Source organism: Esox lucius, chromosome 23, assembly GCF_011004845.1.
Source record: "Esox lucius isolate fEsoLuc1 chromosome 23, fEsoLuc1.pri, whole genome shotgun sequence".
Classification (NCBI taxonomy): domain Eukaryota; kingdom Metazoa; phylum Chordata; class Actinopteri; order Esociformes; family Esocidae; genus Esox; species Esox lucius.
The window spans coordinates 23,657,191-23,675,648 of NC_047591.1; the positions used below are offsets into that span (position 1 = coordinate 23,657,191).

At 44.7% G+C, this 18,458-nt stretch overlaps 1 protein-coding gene across 1 annotated transcript in view; it reads left to right on the forward strand.

Moving 5' to 3' along the window:
• The window catches only part of trabd2a (TraB domain containing 2A), a 59,004-nt gene that overhangs the window by 34,552 nt on the left and 5,994 nt on the right, over positions 1 to 18,458 (forward strand). The window contains exon 5 of the mRNA XM_010887627.4: positions 13,931 to 14,021. Within this exon, the coding sequence (XP_010885929.1) occupies positions 13,931 to 14,021 (91 nt within the window). The remainder of the gene's footprint in view (positions 1 to 13,930; positions 14,022 to 18,458) is intronic.

Consider the following 18,458-nt stretch of genomic DNA (forward strand, 5'->3'; position numbering starts at 1 on the left):
ATTCCTCATCCTATCGTATTCCTCGAAATATTCCTGACAATATTCAAGTCAAATTATGATTGAGTGAAACTACATTTGGGAAGCCCATATGGAAACAGTTATAGCTCACATGCCAGTCAGTCTAATAAAATGATATGTTTACATATTGTTGAGGGCTGGGCTCTCCAATTCTGCCGGCGTTACAGTTTCTCGGAGTAGCAGGAAAAACAGTTTATGAGCTCACTCAGTGACACCCTATTCCCTATATATCCCTATCAATAGTAGGGCACTATACAGGGAATAGAGTTAAATTTTGAATGCATACATATAGAGGTATATATGCCGCGCACTTCTACAGCTGCTCAGCAAATCACAGACCTCTAAGCCCGAAACCACACATTTAAATATTTGTGGGGTAAGTAATTGCTAAATGTGGTTGACCGCCTCAATGTTTACTTTGAAATGTTTCATTCTTTTTCACAGACAATTAGGTTTGTTTTTGGTATATGGCCTTATAGGCCGTGCTAAGTGAATGAATGGGTGTGGCAGGGGCTACTAGCTAAGCCCCTGCCACAACTAGCTAGGGTTTAGCTAGTAGCGGTAGCAGGGGGTTAGCAAAGCTGTGTCAGGGGGTTAGCTATGTAGCGGGAGCAGGGGGTTAGCGATCTGTGGCAAGGGATAGCTATTTGTGGGACGGTGTAAGCTAACTGTGATAGTGGTTAGCCATGTAGTTGTGACAGGAGGTTAGCTAGCTAGGTGTCGCAATGATTTAGGTAACAGTAGCAGGTGGGGTAGACTAGCCATTACAGGAGTGTGTATAATGCTGTTATGCATGTAGCCATAGTACTGGTGTGTACATACAGTACACAAGGTATAGTGTATACTGTACAAAGTGTTTTCTATTAAGTCAGTAAGACGGGGTGTGGTATTGTGCTGCTGTGGCTATGGGCTATTTACCAGAAAGCAACACAGATTGCTTAGCTACAGATCTTAGTCGTGGTATATTTGCTGTGTAACACAAACCCTCTAGGTGCTTTTAAACCAAGACAGGTGCCAGACTGGAAAATGCAACAACAAAAAAAATGTTTTGACAAGAGAAAATAGGTACTCATTAGTTTTGTTTCATGTTTAACAATAGCCTGTCTACTAGTTTAAGATCACAAATTAAACACAGGCCCAAAGAAAACATGCCAAATAAAGGAGACCTAAGGGATATATTTCTGCTTTCTAATGTTGTTCAACTCCCAATATCTGGCTGAACTACAGCAAATGGCAAACAGTGATATTCATGATTTTAAGACATGTTTTGGTACCGGAAATAGCACACCAGAGACAGCACAGCCAGAACATGAATATGATATTTTTTAACACAGTAAAAAATAACTGCCCATTTACTTGTCAACGGTGGTTGGTCACATCAACAGTCTGCCTACATCAGCTCCGTCAGCCTGGTGTGGTCGGCCCCATCCGTGTAAACATGTCAGAAGCAGGGGTACAGAAACCAGACGTCCCACTCGACCAGACTAGACCAGCATTGCTGTAGCCATGGAAATGAGATGGCGGTCACCGTCAGAAATAGCACCCTATTCCCAATTTAGTGCACTACTTTTGAGCACAGCCATACTGGTCCTGTAGTGCAACATCTAGGGAACAGAGAGAAAGGGGAATGTCCCCAGTCATGGAGCCACCATGAACACGCTGTCACAATGAGGAGAAAAATGACTCCGGGAGATACTTCTGGCTCGTACTTTTAGACTTCAATGTCTTAGGTCTGGTTCCTGATTAAATCTCTGGTGCTAACATGCACTGGCTTGTACCTAGTTTGAGATGAGGAATGAGTAAATGGCTAATCTATGTATGCCTGGTGCAAAGTTTACTGGGATCTTACTTGGGCGGGCCAGTATGTCGTTGCTGTCTGATATAAATCCACCCCAATAAGTTCATTTTTTACTCTGACCATTACGTATGTTTTATGATTAGTATCACGAAAAATCAAACTGGCTTCTGAAGTTTAATAAATGTTAAATTTCTTTAATGGTAAAACATTTCTTAATTTTCCTCAAATGTTTTGGAGATTAGGTTTTCCGCTAGAGAACGGCAAAAACAAAATGTAAAAAAATAAAAATAAATGCTCTCACCTCTACTGTATCTGAGTCTGGCGTGCTAGTCACATTTCCCACAGATGCTATAGCCTGTGGACATCCCTCTAGGGTATCATGGAACCATCTAGTAAAAAGTTGTCATAACATCCTAAGTGATTTATCAAAAGAGCTGAACTCACCTGAACTGCGACCTTTGACCCAGAGCCGGTGTTGGTGCACCTGGAATTAGGCTTTACGTCTTTACCCCAAGGCCCGACTCTCGTTTGACCGACAAATACCTCAACTATGAAAGGATAGAAAATGACATATCTAGGATTCGACTGATGTTCCACTGAGGAATTGTTAAGAGAAGCTGTCCTTTTCATTTCATACGGAGGCTGGCCGGAGGGGACAGTCATCGGATACACTAATTCTCGTCAAAAGGAACTCCGACTTCCAAGAGTTGAAAGTCGAGTTTAAAAATTCTCTTTTGTTGGTTTCTTCCTCTCTCATCTTGAATGTATTTGTCTGTTGCTTTTGTAGTTTAGCCGGAGGTTCACCAAGACATTGTAGGTCCTGTTCAACCTTATAAAACAGATATACTTCATACTTTATAAGTATTTCTGTCAAGTAGAAGGCTATTACTCAGCGGTTGTGTATGTTGATATGCGATCAATTGACTGTATTTTGTAGACGGTGCCTAAGGCACGTACAGAGTTTGGTATAAAAGCATTCCAGATTTCTGGCCCTTCTACTTGGAACGAAGTGCAAAAGTGCGTGAAATTGCAGAAGCTTGTCTCTCTGAACGAGTAAAAACGATGATAGACAATAAAGCCAAACCTCCCCAATGAATCTCCTGCATTCCTCTGTATGTAAATATATGCTTTAAATTGAAGCGTTTTAAAAGAGTGTTTTAATATTTTTTATTATTTTATTGGAATGACTTGATTTGTTAAAATTATATAATGTTATAAAGGCAAGTGTACTCTAGTCTCAATGACATGTATTACTAATGTGAAAAAGATGAGTTTGTATTTTTGTATTCAACATCAGATAGTAATTTAGTGAGCTCAAATGGAACTGACTTTATTTCCTTATGTAGCTACATTGCTGAATGTTTACAGGCTTTCTGGGAGGCAAACCGAAGTCTCTTACTGACGTCCCGGGTAGTTAAGATGGGAGATGGGACGGAGAGATGATATTGGACAGAAAGATTGTTCCATAAAGATGAAGGAAAAAGGAAGGATTGAGGAGAAAAAGAGAGAGGAAAAGATAGAGATGGAAGGATGGAGAGGAAAAGAGAGTGCTAGAGAGAGAACAAGTGAGACAGTGATAGAGGGAGGAAAGAATAGGCAATTGAAGGCTGTTGTAGTGGCAGCTAGCCTAGCGATTAGCCTAGCGATTAGAAAATGTTGTCAGTAACTGATAGATCCCTGGTTTGAATCTCTGAGCTGGCCAATGTGAAAAATCTTCTGTTGTGCCCAGATAGTGTCCAGTGACACCCTGGGGGAGTCTACCCCGGTTGCTGACGTGTCTGTGTTGTCTAGCCAATTCCTACTGTAGCACAGCTATATGCATTAGTTATATACAGTACAAACAGATGTGGAACCAGGCCTGTAGGTCTACCATAGGACCCCAAAGGAGGATCTGCCACTATAGTGACTTTCAGCTTATGTTGCTTTAGTGTTTCTTCCAGATATTATTTTGTGAAATCAAATTAGAGCAAGACATAACATGGCAAAGAATCTGAGAGATATCTGACGACTCCACCGTTAAAGGCAGCGATAGCCCATCATGTTTATTTTTCTGAAAACCGCTGAACTTTTACAGGATACTGTACCATTGATATCATTTTCATTGCCTATAGTTAAAGATGTTGGGCCTTGTTCAACTCCCATAATTCCCTTGCTTTGCTTGGCAGGTTGACGACTTCTCCTCCAGCAGCTAGCAATATGTAATCCCCGAAGTAAACCCTTGCCTCCGCAGTAACCAAGACAAGCCTTCACCACCAGTAACTTTGCATCCCAAATACCGCTCTATTCCCCATGTAGTGTATTAAATAGGGAATAGGGTGCCATTTGGGACAGACAACCATTTGGGATTTTCAGGTTTATTTCAGGAATGGCTTCACACCCTCTTTTCCATTCTGTTTCTGCCTTTGCTCCTATGCTCTTGGGTTCATTGTTCCTAGTGGAAGTCCACTAAGCTGTTTGGTATAAACAGTGGTGACTGAGGGTGCCACAGGACCTCGGCTTGACAGCGAGTAGATATTGAGGCCGTGGAGACAACGTTCTTTTGCTGTCTGTCTACTGTGGTCGTCCGATCCACCCTGGGTGCAGCCTGTCAGTGCTCTTCTAGTGGCCATGACCAGTTGGGTGAATAAATGGTCTGTTGTGTAAATGGTCTGTTTAAAATGGCACTATCCTCCCAAAATAGTGAGACCAGAGTGTTATATGTATAAACTAAAGCTATATATAGAATATATATATTTTACCAGGGATATTTTACACATTATTTACAGCAACAACCTGGGAGACATGTGGGCAAACTGTTCAGGGTCAGAACAACTGGGTTTTTCACCTCGGGGATTGGAACCAGCAGTCTTTAGTTTACTGGCCCAAGACTCTTGACCACTGGGACCCTGCCACCCCCAGTACTCTTGACCACTGGGACCCTGCCACCCCAATACTCTTGACCACTGGGACCCTGCCACCCCAATACTCTTGACCACTGGGACCCTGCCACCCCAATACTCTTGACCACTGGGACCCTGCCACCCAAGTACTCTTGACCACTGGGACCCTGCCACCCCAATACTCTTGACCACTGGGACCCTGCCACCCCAATACTCTTGACCACTGGGACCCTGCCACCCAAGTACTCTTGACCACTGGGACCCTGCCACCCCAATACTCTTGACCACTGGGACCCTGCCACCCCAATACTCTTGACCACTGGGACCCTGCCACCCCAATACTCTTGACCACTGGGACCCTGCCACCCCAATACTCTTGACCACTGGGACCCTGCCACCCCAATACTCTTGACCACTGGGACCCTGCCACCCAAGTATTCTTGACCACTGGGACCCTGGCACCCCAATACTCTTGAGCACTGGGACCCTGCCACCCCAATACTCTTGAGCACTGGGACCCTGCCACCCAAGTACTCTTGACCACTGGGACCCTGCCACCCCAATACTCTTGACCACTGGGACCCTGCCACCCAGTATGGTGTCATTTCAGAACCTCTCTGACTGTTCTTCAGGAATGCAAAGCTTATTTGTTTGCTAGTGTCCTTAAACCCTTTTGATTTGTTCAAAGGAGATCTAAGAAAGGCTTGCCAAAAAGTAGTTTTACTTCAGAGCAAAATGTTCACTTAAAATTATATTCAGGGTGGAAATCTATATTCAGCAAACGCTCTTTGGTTACAAAGTCTTTCAGAAACATATCTTATTGGCCAAGTAAAAAAACAAAAAATTTGCTTTGTTTTGAATCTCTAGAATGTTTATTTAGTCATTTCAGTTGACCTGACATGGTAATCCTACCTATTTCTGATTCAAACTGATAACTTTAATTTCCAGGAAATGTATGTTTTCAGACGTTTATGTAAGCGGTGGACAAACACTTCTGTTCTTTTAAGGCAGTTTGGTAGACTTAACACAGACAGACTGATGCAGACAGACTGACGCAGACAGACTTTACACAGGCACCTTCTCCAACTGCAGTAGTCTATGGGGTCTTTTGTCAACTGTTTGATTTGAAGACTCTCCAAGTGCTTTCACCTCTCCCGTGCTATCAGACCTCGCCATCACAGGACTTAACATTCCTCCGTTGTTTGTTTGGCCTTCTCCACAGTCCCCTTATCGCTCTCCCTCCTGTCATGGATGCTAAGAGGTTATCATATGAGCCAGAGGAATGGTGAACAGATTCCTCAACGCCACCTCCTGGCACACTGTAGATGAGAGGACTGACATTTTAACCTGTAGCCTTTAAAACCGGAGGAAATAAGGCCCAGTCTGGTGAGTGAGAGGTTTTTGTTTGGGTGTGTCGCTGAGCTGTCTCGGAGGTGCGCTCTTTTCATTTCCACTCAGCCATGTCAACAGTGGCCTGCCTGCGTGACACAGTACCTGTTGTTCATGGACACACCAAGGTGGTGTTGGCCTGTATAGAAGCTCTGACGCCGTGAGGCTGATCAGATAAGTGTGTCTCACTGTGACTCCTGCAGGATCTGATAGAGGAAATATGTAAGCAGAGAACAAAACTAATGAACGAGTAACTACATTAAACCGAGAGGTTTCCTTGTTATTCAAACTGTCTTTATGATGCTTGCTTATGGTACAGAATAAAATGGTACATTGGCTTATATTTCCACTCTTTTATCTGTCTTTAAAATACTCTTACAAGACACATACACTCCAACACACACAGACACACACACTACAGTAACAGTTCCACTTATTAAATTACCTTTGACCACCTCTGTGCCAACCCATTCCTTCCCTAAAGCCACCACGTATCTCAGACGGTGTGTTTGTGTTGGAGAAATTACATCCCCAAAACTCATTGACTTCTGAACTTCTCTGTTTCCATGGCTTAAAGTCATTTATGACTACACAGGCGAAACACTGAAACAACATGTCGAGGTTACGTTTGGCTCACTGCTTCAGCTGGACTTTAAATAGGCTCCACATCAATCAAGGGAATAAGCTAGGGGACCAGGCCAAAGAGTCCTCCCTGCCAGAGTGGGTACCGTCTATACAGCTGGCTGGAGGTTCTCTGGATGTGACAGTGCATATGGTATAGGACAGCTTCATACACAGATTATTACAGCGCTGGAATTAATTAAATTAAATTCAAAATACTGACACCTTTTGAAAGTGCTTTATAGTGCAGGACTAGCCATGTTACATGTACTCCCTTAACATCTGTTGATGTACCTACGTTTTAAAGGGTTGAATTGTTATTTTTTTACATTATGACCATACAGGTGTGTGGAGGTGGAGGGAGTGACCTGGGAGGGCGGAGGTGGAGGGAGTGACCTGGGAGGGCGGAGGTGGAGGGAGTGACCTGGGAGGGTGGAAGAGGAGGGAGTGGGTAGAGCGACTGACCAGGCAGGGTGGAGATGGAGGAGCTGACCTGGTGGGCTGGAAGGGGAGCGAGTGACCAGGCAGGGTGGAGGTGGAGGGAGTGACCTGTCTGGGTGGAGGTGGAGGGAGTGACCTGTCTGGGTGGAGGTGGAGGGAGTGACCTGTCTGGGTGGAGGTGGAGGGAGTGAGCAGTCTGGGTGGAGGTGGAGGGAGTAAACAGTCTGGGTGGAGGTGGAGGGAGTGAGCAGGCAGGCGGACGGACCGACAGCGCTCCACTAAGCCGTGTGACGGAAGGATCTTGAGGGGCCCAGCTGGCCTTCACCTCCTGTTCCCTGGGGTCACCCTAAGGTCAGGCCGGGAGCCAGCCAGTCCAGGGGAGCTGAGGCTGTTAAATATCAAATGCTGAACCTTTTAAACAAGACCAAGGCCAGCCAAGGCTAAACAGGCTTTCACATATCGGCAATCGTGATGCCTGGCCTCCTCAGCTCAGGGAATAGCAGACGCTTTCTGCTTCAAAGGCCCTGAGTCCTCTATCCCAGCAGTCTAATGGACAATATAAACAAACATTTATTTCTTATTAGTGAACATTTAAAGATGAATAATTAAACTGTACATTAAAACGTTTATAATCAAACTGCCATCCCTGTACTTGCCTTCAAACTAACTGCAGTCCACAGCAAAAGCAGAGCTCATTACCAGGAATTACAGAGGAAAGTCTTTGCTGTCCATCAACTGGGAAGGAATTATGTCTGGAAACTTAAATATAATGATTCCCAAATGGCACACTAGTTCCTCCACAGCTCACTACTGTCAGGGCCGTAACTACATGTGAGGTACCCCGAGGCCCGGACCTCGGTAAAAAAAACAATATTATTTGTTTAAATATTGTCCTGCTCCAAATTGAAAAAAATTGTCCCAGAGCTATGGTTTGCGTTTATCATCTGTAGCCATAGTTCTGTGCTGACACTCATTTTGGACTCCAGGCTGGAGCCACTGGCTTTTTTTGCCATTAAAGTTACGTTATGTAGCTATTGTATTGTAACTAACGAAAAGCCGCCCGGCATTTTATCGTTATTCAACGCAGATGAATAATCGCAGGCCCGGTTCCATGGGGGGGGCAAAACGGGGCATTGCCCCCTCAGGTAGCAAGTCGTGCCCCCTCAGTTTTGTTTCTCCATACACACAGCCAATCATATTTGAATGCGACCCGGCTTGATCATCATAGTCAAGACGTTACGACCAATGTGTTTCGGTCGGCTTTACATGCAGATTTATGTTTCAACATTTTTCATCTGGGTGGGGGGGGGGTTTGCTCAGTGATTAGACATGCCCCTCATAGATACAAAATGCTCCCTCAGTCATCCTGGCGCCAGGATGACTGGTATGGGTGGCAACATTTAACTAACATGTCAGTTTGTTACCAAAGTTTACCAAGCAAAGTGCCATTTTATATGTAAACCCGGTGATTTTGGGTTGTGAACTGGTGACGGTAATTAGATCTACGCAACACACTTTTTGTTTAAAATGAATGTACATGTAATTGAGAACCTAGACAAAGTGTTAAGTATATATTAACATGATACAATAATTAATATATGAATAAATGAGAATCATTAGGATCATGTTGGTAAAGAGGGGTAGTCATTAAAACCTGTTGTATGCGTTGCGTCGCATTAAAAGAAGCAAATAAATCAAGTATTTACACAGGACACCAAGCTGCCGTCTTCAAATCACATTGTATGGGTTTTGAAGTGTGCAGCAAATTTGTTTAAGCTTTCTGAAATGTTGGACCTAGTTAAAACTCACACCCTGGTTACGAGCCTGACTACTGTTAACCAAAGGCCCAAAGGGATCTTGTGAAAAGGGGCACACTGTACAGTAAATAGAGTGTCATTTGAGACTGGCCACTATGTCTGGTCTCTGGCCACTATGTCTGGTCTCTGGCCACTATGTCTGGTCTCTGGCCACTATGTCTGGTCTCTGGCCACTATGTCTGGTCTCTGGCCACTATGTCTGGTCTCTGGCCACTGAACGCAGTCACTGATTTTACAATCTGGAGAAAAAAAACTACTCAGGCTTTGTCAAATCATGACTCCTCTATTTGTAATTTTCTTGTTCAGCATTTTCAGGTTTTTGCTCTCGGTAAGTTGGCTTATAGAACAGCCCCAGAGTGTTTTTAGATTGAAAAGGCAGTTCGAACTAGACGGCTGTGGCAAATACAAATGTATCTCTGTCTTCATTCACCCCATGTTGAATTTTTCGTGCTATACACACACACCTCAGACCTGGATCCATCGCATATACACACACACATACCAGTCCTAGATACACACACACATACACACACACCTACATCAGTCTGTGGGGTCTCAGCACCATAGGAACAGTCCCTGTCTGGCAGTTTGTTCATTTGCGTTCAGACCGACACCCCCCGTCGTTGACAAATAAGAGGACTTACGTAAATAAGACCAGTTGTGGAAAGTGATGCCCTGAGGGACGTTTAGGGACAGGAGGGAGGGTCCCCCTGGTGACCTTTGGCCTAGCCCACCTCCTTGACACACTCGTCTAATGGCCCTTCTTGCTGACCCTGTCTCCGTCTGGATTCCCGGGAGCACGGAGTTCATTTGGCGTCGGCCGTTACTGGAGTTGTTTACCCAGTTGTCAGGAGGCTCCAGGGCCCATAGACCTGCTGGCTGGTGCCATGTCCCCCGGACCCGTCCGCTCCACACACCTCTGGTATCAGACCACACCACAGCCCGTCCGCTCCACATGCCTCTTGCTTCTGTTACTTTCAGCCCCAAGACCTGGGGAACCAGGATCAGACCCGGAGAACTGGTATCAGATCTGGGGAACCAGTATCAAATCCGGAGAACTGGTATCAGATCTGGGGAACCAGTATCAGATCCGGAGAATTGGTTTCAGACCTGGGGAACCAGTCTCAGATCCAGGTAACAGGATTCAGACCCGGGGAACCAGGATCAGAACCGGGATCAGATCTGAGGAACCAGTATCAGACCCTTGGAACAGGATTCAGACCCGGGGAACCTGGATCAGATCCAAGGAACCAGTATCAGACTGAGGAACAGGTATCAGACCTGGGGAACAGGTATCAGATCCGGGGAATAGAAATCAGATCCGGGGAACCGGTATTAGATCTGAGGAACAGATATCAGACATAGAAATATAACGCATAGAAGGGATATGTATCGACGATGGCCATCTACTGATAACTGTGGGATGTTAATGCTGGGTTTATGATAATGTTTGGTTTATGATAACGCTGGGTTTATGCTCACATGACAATAAGTCACTTTGGATCGTTATTATTTCTCTTCTAGTAATTCTATGTTCACGGCAGCAGAAACACCTCAAGTCACTCCTCACAGTTGGAAAGGGAGGCCTTGTCTCAGTAACAGTTGCAGTGTCGTGGTCAACATTTTCACTGTGGCTGGACCGTACGCAGAAAGACCGTTCTGTCTGGGGCTACACACCAGCGATCAGGGGACACGGTCAGGATGGACTGGAGCCTGAAATTCCAGATGGTCAGTCCCCCTGTGGACGTAATGCAAACACAGTTCCATACCTCCGCTCTCTAACTCCATCTAGCTGTGCCTGCTCTCTACAGATGCTGTATTCTAATTTGATATTTACAGATCTTTAGCGGTCATCTTAGTGAATGACAAATTGGTCGCATTTTGGCCTAAACACGAATTAAATAGTCCACGTTACCTGCCAGGCTAGTCTCTGGTGGCTTTTTCACCTGTTGTAGCTGGTCTGATTGAAGGTGCAGGCTGCAATATTTAATAGCCGACATGCCATTTAGGTGAACAAGCATTTGGCTTCCAAACTAAATGAAGGTTTGTGCTGTTAATAGCCAGCCTGCAAGCTGCAGTGATTAGGGGCTGAATGTGTGATGGAATGCCCAGCTAATAAGGCAATGTACACAAACAGATGCACTGGCAGGCAGGTCTTTTACAAACACACACACTCACACACACATAAACATTCTGTGCATTTGCGCACGCGCGCACACACAAGTATATGCCTGTCGTTTGTTTATTCAGGTAGCGCGTAGTGTTTTGGGAACTGCTACACAGCCCAGGTTATAATTTGTAATATAAATATTGTTGCACTGTATAGAAAGTCGATGTGAGGCTTGCCATATGTTCTCATAATTGGTAGCAAGGATTGGTGACAATGGGTGCTTTTTTAGGCTTAGATTTAGTGAAGGGACTGTCAGTACTTGGATTCTGCTACTAGTTAAACACGAACACACACCCACACACACACACACACACACACACACACACATAAACACACAGAGAAATTAAAACAGGAGCAAAAAAACGAAACTGGACAATCAGCAAAAATCCTTCTCCTTTCAGGGAAGTATTGAACAGAGCCTTCAGCCAGCCAGGATCTCACACGAGCGTGACAGCGGAGATGTGGGGTCTTTGTGTGCCATGTCAGACCAACATCAGAATGGTGCTGTATTTTCTGGGTTGACTTTGGCACCGCTTCAACTAGCCACTTAGACTCCAGGCTGGAGGTCAACACAGAGTGGCCTTTCAATGTGTGTGTGTGTGTCTGCGCATTGGTGAGTGGTTGTGCTTGTATATGTGGGTGGGAGGATTATGTGTTTATTGGTGCGTGTTTATGTGTGTGTCACAGTGCTGTTCACTTAATCTGATCTTGTCCATGAAAATCGCCTGTTTCCTCTAAGCCTCAACCAGGGGCCAACAGCTGAGTACAATGTATTGTCATATTGTAGAAGCAGTCTTCTGGGCTCCTGTGATGACAAAGCCAGGCTGAATAACACTTTACGGACGAGAGAGATATAGAGAGACCTTGAATGGATACCTAGAGAGAGAGAGAGAGAGAGAGATAGAGAGAGAGAGAGAGAGAGAGAGAGTGTGAGAGAGAGAGTGAGGGAGTGTGTGTGTGAGAGAGAGAGAGAGAGGCGGGGGGTGGCAGGAAATGGGGCACTTGTTCGAACAGGTGTGTGCCTCCACTGATAAGATAGTCATTCTGAGGTCATGCTAAGCCTCAGGGCAACCTACAGTAGCCAGGGCCTTCTGACCTACCTACTACTCTTTTCCTTTAAACATGATTAACCCTGAACCATCCAGGACATTACTCATCCAGCCTGTCCCCTATGGAGATCTAACCCCGGCCTAGAGATCAATCATGCTGATCTCATTGCTCCTCAGTGGACCTCTCTAGGTCATTTTCTACCTGGAGAAGCTTGTCCTTACAAGCAGCATAGACACTGATACTAGATTGCTCCCCATCGCTCTCGCTCTCTCTCGCTTTCCATCGCTCTGCCTCTCTATATATTGAACTTTCCCTCCTCCTCCACTAGCGCTACTGACCGGATCAAAAGGGGCTTCTGTATGACAGTTTTGTCACAAAGAGCTTGACAGGTCTGGATTCCCATTCTGTAGGATTATGTCTGCCAAAAGCTACGCCTTGTATTCAGCGTCATTTTAGAAGGGAAAAACTAAACCATTAAAACATAATTTTCTGTTTTTCCATCTTCCTCTCTCCAGCCAGAACATCAATCATGATAATTATAAATGTCTATTTTGTTTTTGTTTTTAATTCCAGGTACTCCTTCGGAACAGGCTTGATTTTAATCAGTTTCATATGATCAGAATTGTCGTGAGAAAGACTACATGTAGGCTCCATTTCTCACTAAATAGAAGGTGCCGTAAAGCTGAACGTTTTACCCTTTTCATTACATAGTGAACTACTCACATTTAAGTTGTGGCTGGCTGTTTCACTGTGAAAGAACAAGTACACGTTAAACGCTCTGTGGGTGTTTTCACACTAAAGTGTTGGAAAGACATTGACCTAATGTAGGTAATGTACTGGGGGCTTTGGTGGGGCGGTTTGGGTTGTGGGGTTGGCTGTGTTGTTCTTCAGTCAGATGTCATTAGTGACAGGCATGCAGACATACTGCCGTCCAATACAGAAGGCATTGGCTTCAGTTTGGTTATTGTCGGATTAGGTTCTGGGGGTTGAAACCGGTCCTGGTCTGAGCTTTTCCTTTTCTCCACCTTCCTCTGGGGTTCTCCATGGATGGTTGTCCCAGTCAGGGCGGAGTCATGCGTTGTGGTTAGAGCTCTGTTAGTCAGGACCAGATGAAGGAAAGGTCTTTGTTAACACGCTGCCATGCTACATGGCTGAACACAATGAGGAGACCAGAAGAGGAGAGAGGAGAGAAGGGGGAGGAGAGGAGAGGAGAGAAGGGGGAGGAGAGGAGAGGCAGGTCTTGCTCTCCAGGTCAGAGGGTCCAGACAAGGGCCGAGGGCAAAGTAGTGCGACGACTGGCTACCTCCCTCGCCATCTCTCCCTCCCTCCATCGCTCATTTTCTTCCTCCCTCACTGAAGCTGCTCCTTCCTCTCTTTTTTCCAATATGTTCCGCTGTCTATTGTCAGTTTGTTGTCAGAACACAATTAGTTTAACGCTTCCAGCTAGACTAGATTTTCTTTACATTACATAAACAATTGCAAACTGGGTATTTCTCTTATTTATTAGTCTTTCTCATGGACCACTGTGAGAGGGGGTATTACAGTAGGTAATATCAAGCCTCCAATATGCAACCCTGCGTAAGTTCTAAGTTCTGTGGAACATAGAACTTAGCCCTTTATGTGAAGTAGGGAACCAAATCCTGTTCTACCATTAGAATGGGGTGCTGTGGCTTCAGGGAGACTGAAGGTGTGTTTTATAACACGCCACTTCCTTGGCAACAACAGTGATTGATGTGTTTTATTACAGGTCACTTCCTTGGCAACAACACAGTGATTGATGTGCTGAGGAGTCAGGGTTATGAAGTGGACCACACCCCCGCGGGACAGCCCATTAACAGGTAATAATATACCCTCACTTTTTTAACTACCACTAATATTATAACTAGTACCACCACTACCATAACTACCATTACCATTACTACGGCTACTACTATACTACCACAATTACTACTACAACCACTACTATCATTTCTTTTACTACTACTACTACTACTACTACAACCACTACTATAATTTCTACTACCACCACCATGTTTCAACATTTATAAAAGTCTTATGACAACACTGATCCATTTAGCCCATTTGAGAACATTGCTCTGATTTTCATTTAATCAGCAGAAGTGTAGGTTTACCAGGGTATTTTTGAAGCTAGGCAGCAGCTATCCTCCCAATCAGAAAGCTTACGTGGTTATTTTGATTTCCAGACCTCTGAACCGGTCTTCTGGATATTTATCAGACAGTTCATGAAGTGTTACTGGTGGATTTCATGACCGTCATTTGTTACTACACCTTGTTTCAAGTGGCAGGTTTGTATCAAAGTTTCATTGGGTCATTGTAAAGAGGAACCATTTCCATAGAAACGTTCTCTGCCACTCCTCTCTACTGGCTGTCTTTAATTTGCTGTTGTACAACACAGCGTGTTTGTTGAGAATGTTCCTGAAAACACGTTGTTGTCTGTAACTTTGTGGTGGCCCTCTGACTAATCCTTGCTTTGGAAAAAACGTGTGTTGAAGTGATAAACAACAGCAGACCACTAAAGCCAGCCACGGAGTGTCCTCTGGTCTGGAGCAATGCTGTGGCCAACACAGGAATCTGTTGTGGGACTGGACTCGCCACTTTAAGGATGCCTTGGTTTTCAAAGGAACTGCCATACGGAACCGCCTGACAGCATCACATCACGAGGTTCTAGATTGGAACTCGGCTGAATTCTATAGAGGTTCTAGGCTGTATGCAGTTTAAAATGCTCCTGAAGTGTCATTCTACCTGTAGAGGAATAAGATAATCAAATGAAAAGAAGCAAAAGGAGAAAGAAACTAACACCGCCACAGATTTGTAACTTATGATTTTTCTCCCCAAAAACTTGGCTCTGTAAAATTGGCAGAGCGTATTTGATCATTTAAATGGGTGTAGGGTTTCATGCACCGCTACGATTCTTGGTGCACCCAGCGCCCTGAGGCCGACGTGGGATTTATTTATTTTTGTCTCTCTGTTTCACCGACTGGATTTCAAATGGAAATCATTTTCTAAGTAAGCACACTTGTTGTCGTTGGTGTAATTTCACCCGTAGACCAGAAACAGATGTCCAGCCCAGTTCGGTCTCTGACTTTTTTGAAAAATGTTGTTGTCTGCAAATCATCAGAAAATTCAGCCCGTAATCACCCATTTTATTTAACTTTCCTGAAGACCCACCCTCTGCTAAAATAAGAGAACGTCTACAGCTGGTTATGAGATTAATATTAACCTGTATTAATATCCCAAGATGTACTTAGAAATGGGGGGCATTAGGCTGTTTAGGTAGGAAAGAAATTCACAGTCTCTAGGCGGGAGCAGCTTGAAATCCACTAATCTTGTAAAGCGTCTATTCTGATGTGGATTTTGGGGATTTGAAAAGAAAAATAAATAGCCAGTCAGTGCTAATAGTGACGCTAATAGTGATGTAGCCCCAGTGCTAACCTTATTAGCCTTGTTGCCTTGGCCCTAAGATCTGATCCCTGTTAGCAGCCACCCACTGTGCTAACTTGGCTGGGGTAGATTTCACTCCTACCGCACATTCTAAACATAAAACACATTATATACATTTATAGAGATTTAAAAAAATAAAAAATAACAATCTTTACACATTATATCACAGGCATTATTGAAAATATACCACACAGGCTACTTTATCTCTCTCCTTCTTTGGTTATGATGACATATTAAACCATGTATTACAAATTGTTTTTCATGGGTGTCTCCAAACAATGTAGTTCAACATTATCTACAGTCTGAAAATAATTTGAGATCAGGCACTTGATTTAATCTCCCTGGTGTGTAAAAATATTCCTTATTCACTGGAAATTCAAAGTTAACGTATTAAAGTTTTTTTAAGCATGTCATTTCTAATTCATAATGTCAGACTTGAGTTGTTTTTATAAACCACTACAAAACATTGCCATATTTTATTTGACACAATCATTCTCTGTTGCACCAGGAATATTTACTTGCTGTGAGAAAATGGTCAGATTAGAAACCTACAGCATTACAACACTACTTGAACTCAGTACAATCTGAGGGCATAGCCTGAACAGGCAGCCCTATCCCTGTAACCACATAATCAACTACAGAACATCCCAAGGCTTCTACATTTAAACATTTGCAAACCGAATGGACTCTTTGTGTGAGCAGAGCCGTGCGCTCCGCTCAGACCCTCAACTCCAAACAAGGAGCTGGAATGTTGATTTGCTCTGCTCTTACTCCATGGTAATTGAAGAAAGGTTCTGAGTGGTCCTGGTCCCCTGTGACACGCGTCAGACTGGTGCTAAATCATTCCTGTGTTCTCCTGGGTTCTGTACTCTGTTCTCCTAGGTTCTGTGTTCTCTCTGGTTATTTGACATGAACACATTCCGGAACAGTCCCTTTGCTAAATTGAAGTCAGTCAGTTCAGCGGTGTGATATTGATTATGTTGAATAATTCTCTGCACTATAAAGAGGATTTGCCAAAAGGCGTCACACAAATCTGGCCACATTAAGATTTTATAATTTGCCTGTACAGCAATTATACAACAGAAAGATTCAGTCCTGAATTAAATTTTACACCCCAGGGATCGAGGTGTTTACATATTAACATCTTGATGTTTACATATTAACATCTTGATAAAGGAAATGTATTAAAGATCAAAATCTTTACTGTACGTTGTGTAAATGGTTGAGAACAAAATGACGTAACAGTGGAAACCAAAATCACCAACCAACTGAGGGCTGGATTCAAACTAACACCAAAAATCTAAGTGAACAATTGAAATCACAGGCTGTTCCAAGTTGTGTTAATTTCACCACGGCAACTCATAATGTGACTCAGTAGTGTGTGTGGCCCCCCATGTGCCTGTATGCACTCTCGAACAACATCTGGGCATGCTCCTGATGAGACGGTGGATGGTGTCCTGGGGGATCTCCTCCCAGACATGGATCAGGACATCACTGAGCTCCTGGACAGTCTGTGGCTTGGCAGCACCGGATGCACAGACACATAACATCCGAGAGGTTCTCAATTGGGTTCAGGTCTGGGGAACATGAGGCCCAGTTAATGGCATCAATGCCTTCATCATCCAGGAACTGCCTACACTGGCCACATGAGGCCGGGCATTGTCCTGCACCAGGAGGAACCCAGGGCCCACTGCACCAGTGTAAGGTCTGACGATGGGTCTGAGGATTTCATCCTGGTACCTAACAGCAGTCAGGGTATCGTTGGCTAATATGTGGAGGTCTGTGTGACCCTCCAAGAATATGCCTCCCCAGACCATCACTGACCCACCGCTAAACCGGTCATGCTGGATGATGTTGCAGGCAGCATAACGTTCATCACAGTGTCTCCAGACTCTTTCACGTCTGTCACATGTGCTCAGTGTGAACCTGCTCTCAAAAAGGGAACGTGGCGCCAATGACAGACCTGCCAATTCTGGAGTTCTCTAGTGAATGCCAATCGAGCTGCACAGTGCTGGGCTGAGAGTGTAGGTCCCACTAGAGGATGACGGGCCCTCATGGAGTCTGTTTCTGACAGTTTGGTCAGAAACTTGCACACCAGTAGCCCACAGGAGGTCATTTTGTAGGGCTCTGGCAGTGCTCCTCCTGTTCCTCCTCACACAAAGGAGCAGATACCAGTCCTGATGCTGGGTTGATGCCCTTCTACGACCCTGTCCAGCCCTCCTCGTGTAGCAGCTTGTTTCCTGGTACATCCTCCAAAAAAGATGCAGTGGTCTCTTAATATTTTCCAGAGCTGTAATTGGACATTCTGAACATTCTGTCTTCTAAGTTGATGTTAGAATCAGGAAAAATGTAAGGATCTGAGTGACTTTGACAAGGTCCAAATCGTGATGGCTAGGCGGGGTGTTCCCGGCCTGCAGAGGTCAGTACCTGTCAAAAGTGGTCCAAGGAAGGAAAAGTGGTGAACCGTCGACAGGGTCATGGGCGGCCAAAGCTCCCTGAAGCACGTGGGGAGTTGGATGTGGTCCGATCCAACGAGCAACTGTAAAAGTTAATGCTGGTACTGACAGAAAGGTGTCAGAACACACAGGGCATCGCAGTTTGTTGTGTATGAGGCTGCATAGCTGCAGACCAGTCAAGGTGCCCATGCTGACCCCTGTCCACTGCCGAAAATGCCCACAATGGGCACGTATCAGAATTGGAGAAGAAGAAGGTGGCCTGGTCTGATGAATCACATTTTCTTTTACATCACGTGGATGGTCGGGTGCGTGTGTGTTGCTTACCAGGAGAACACATGGCACCAGGATGCACTATGG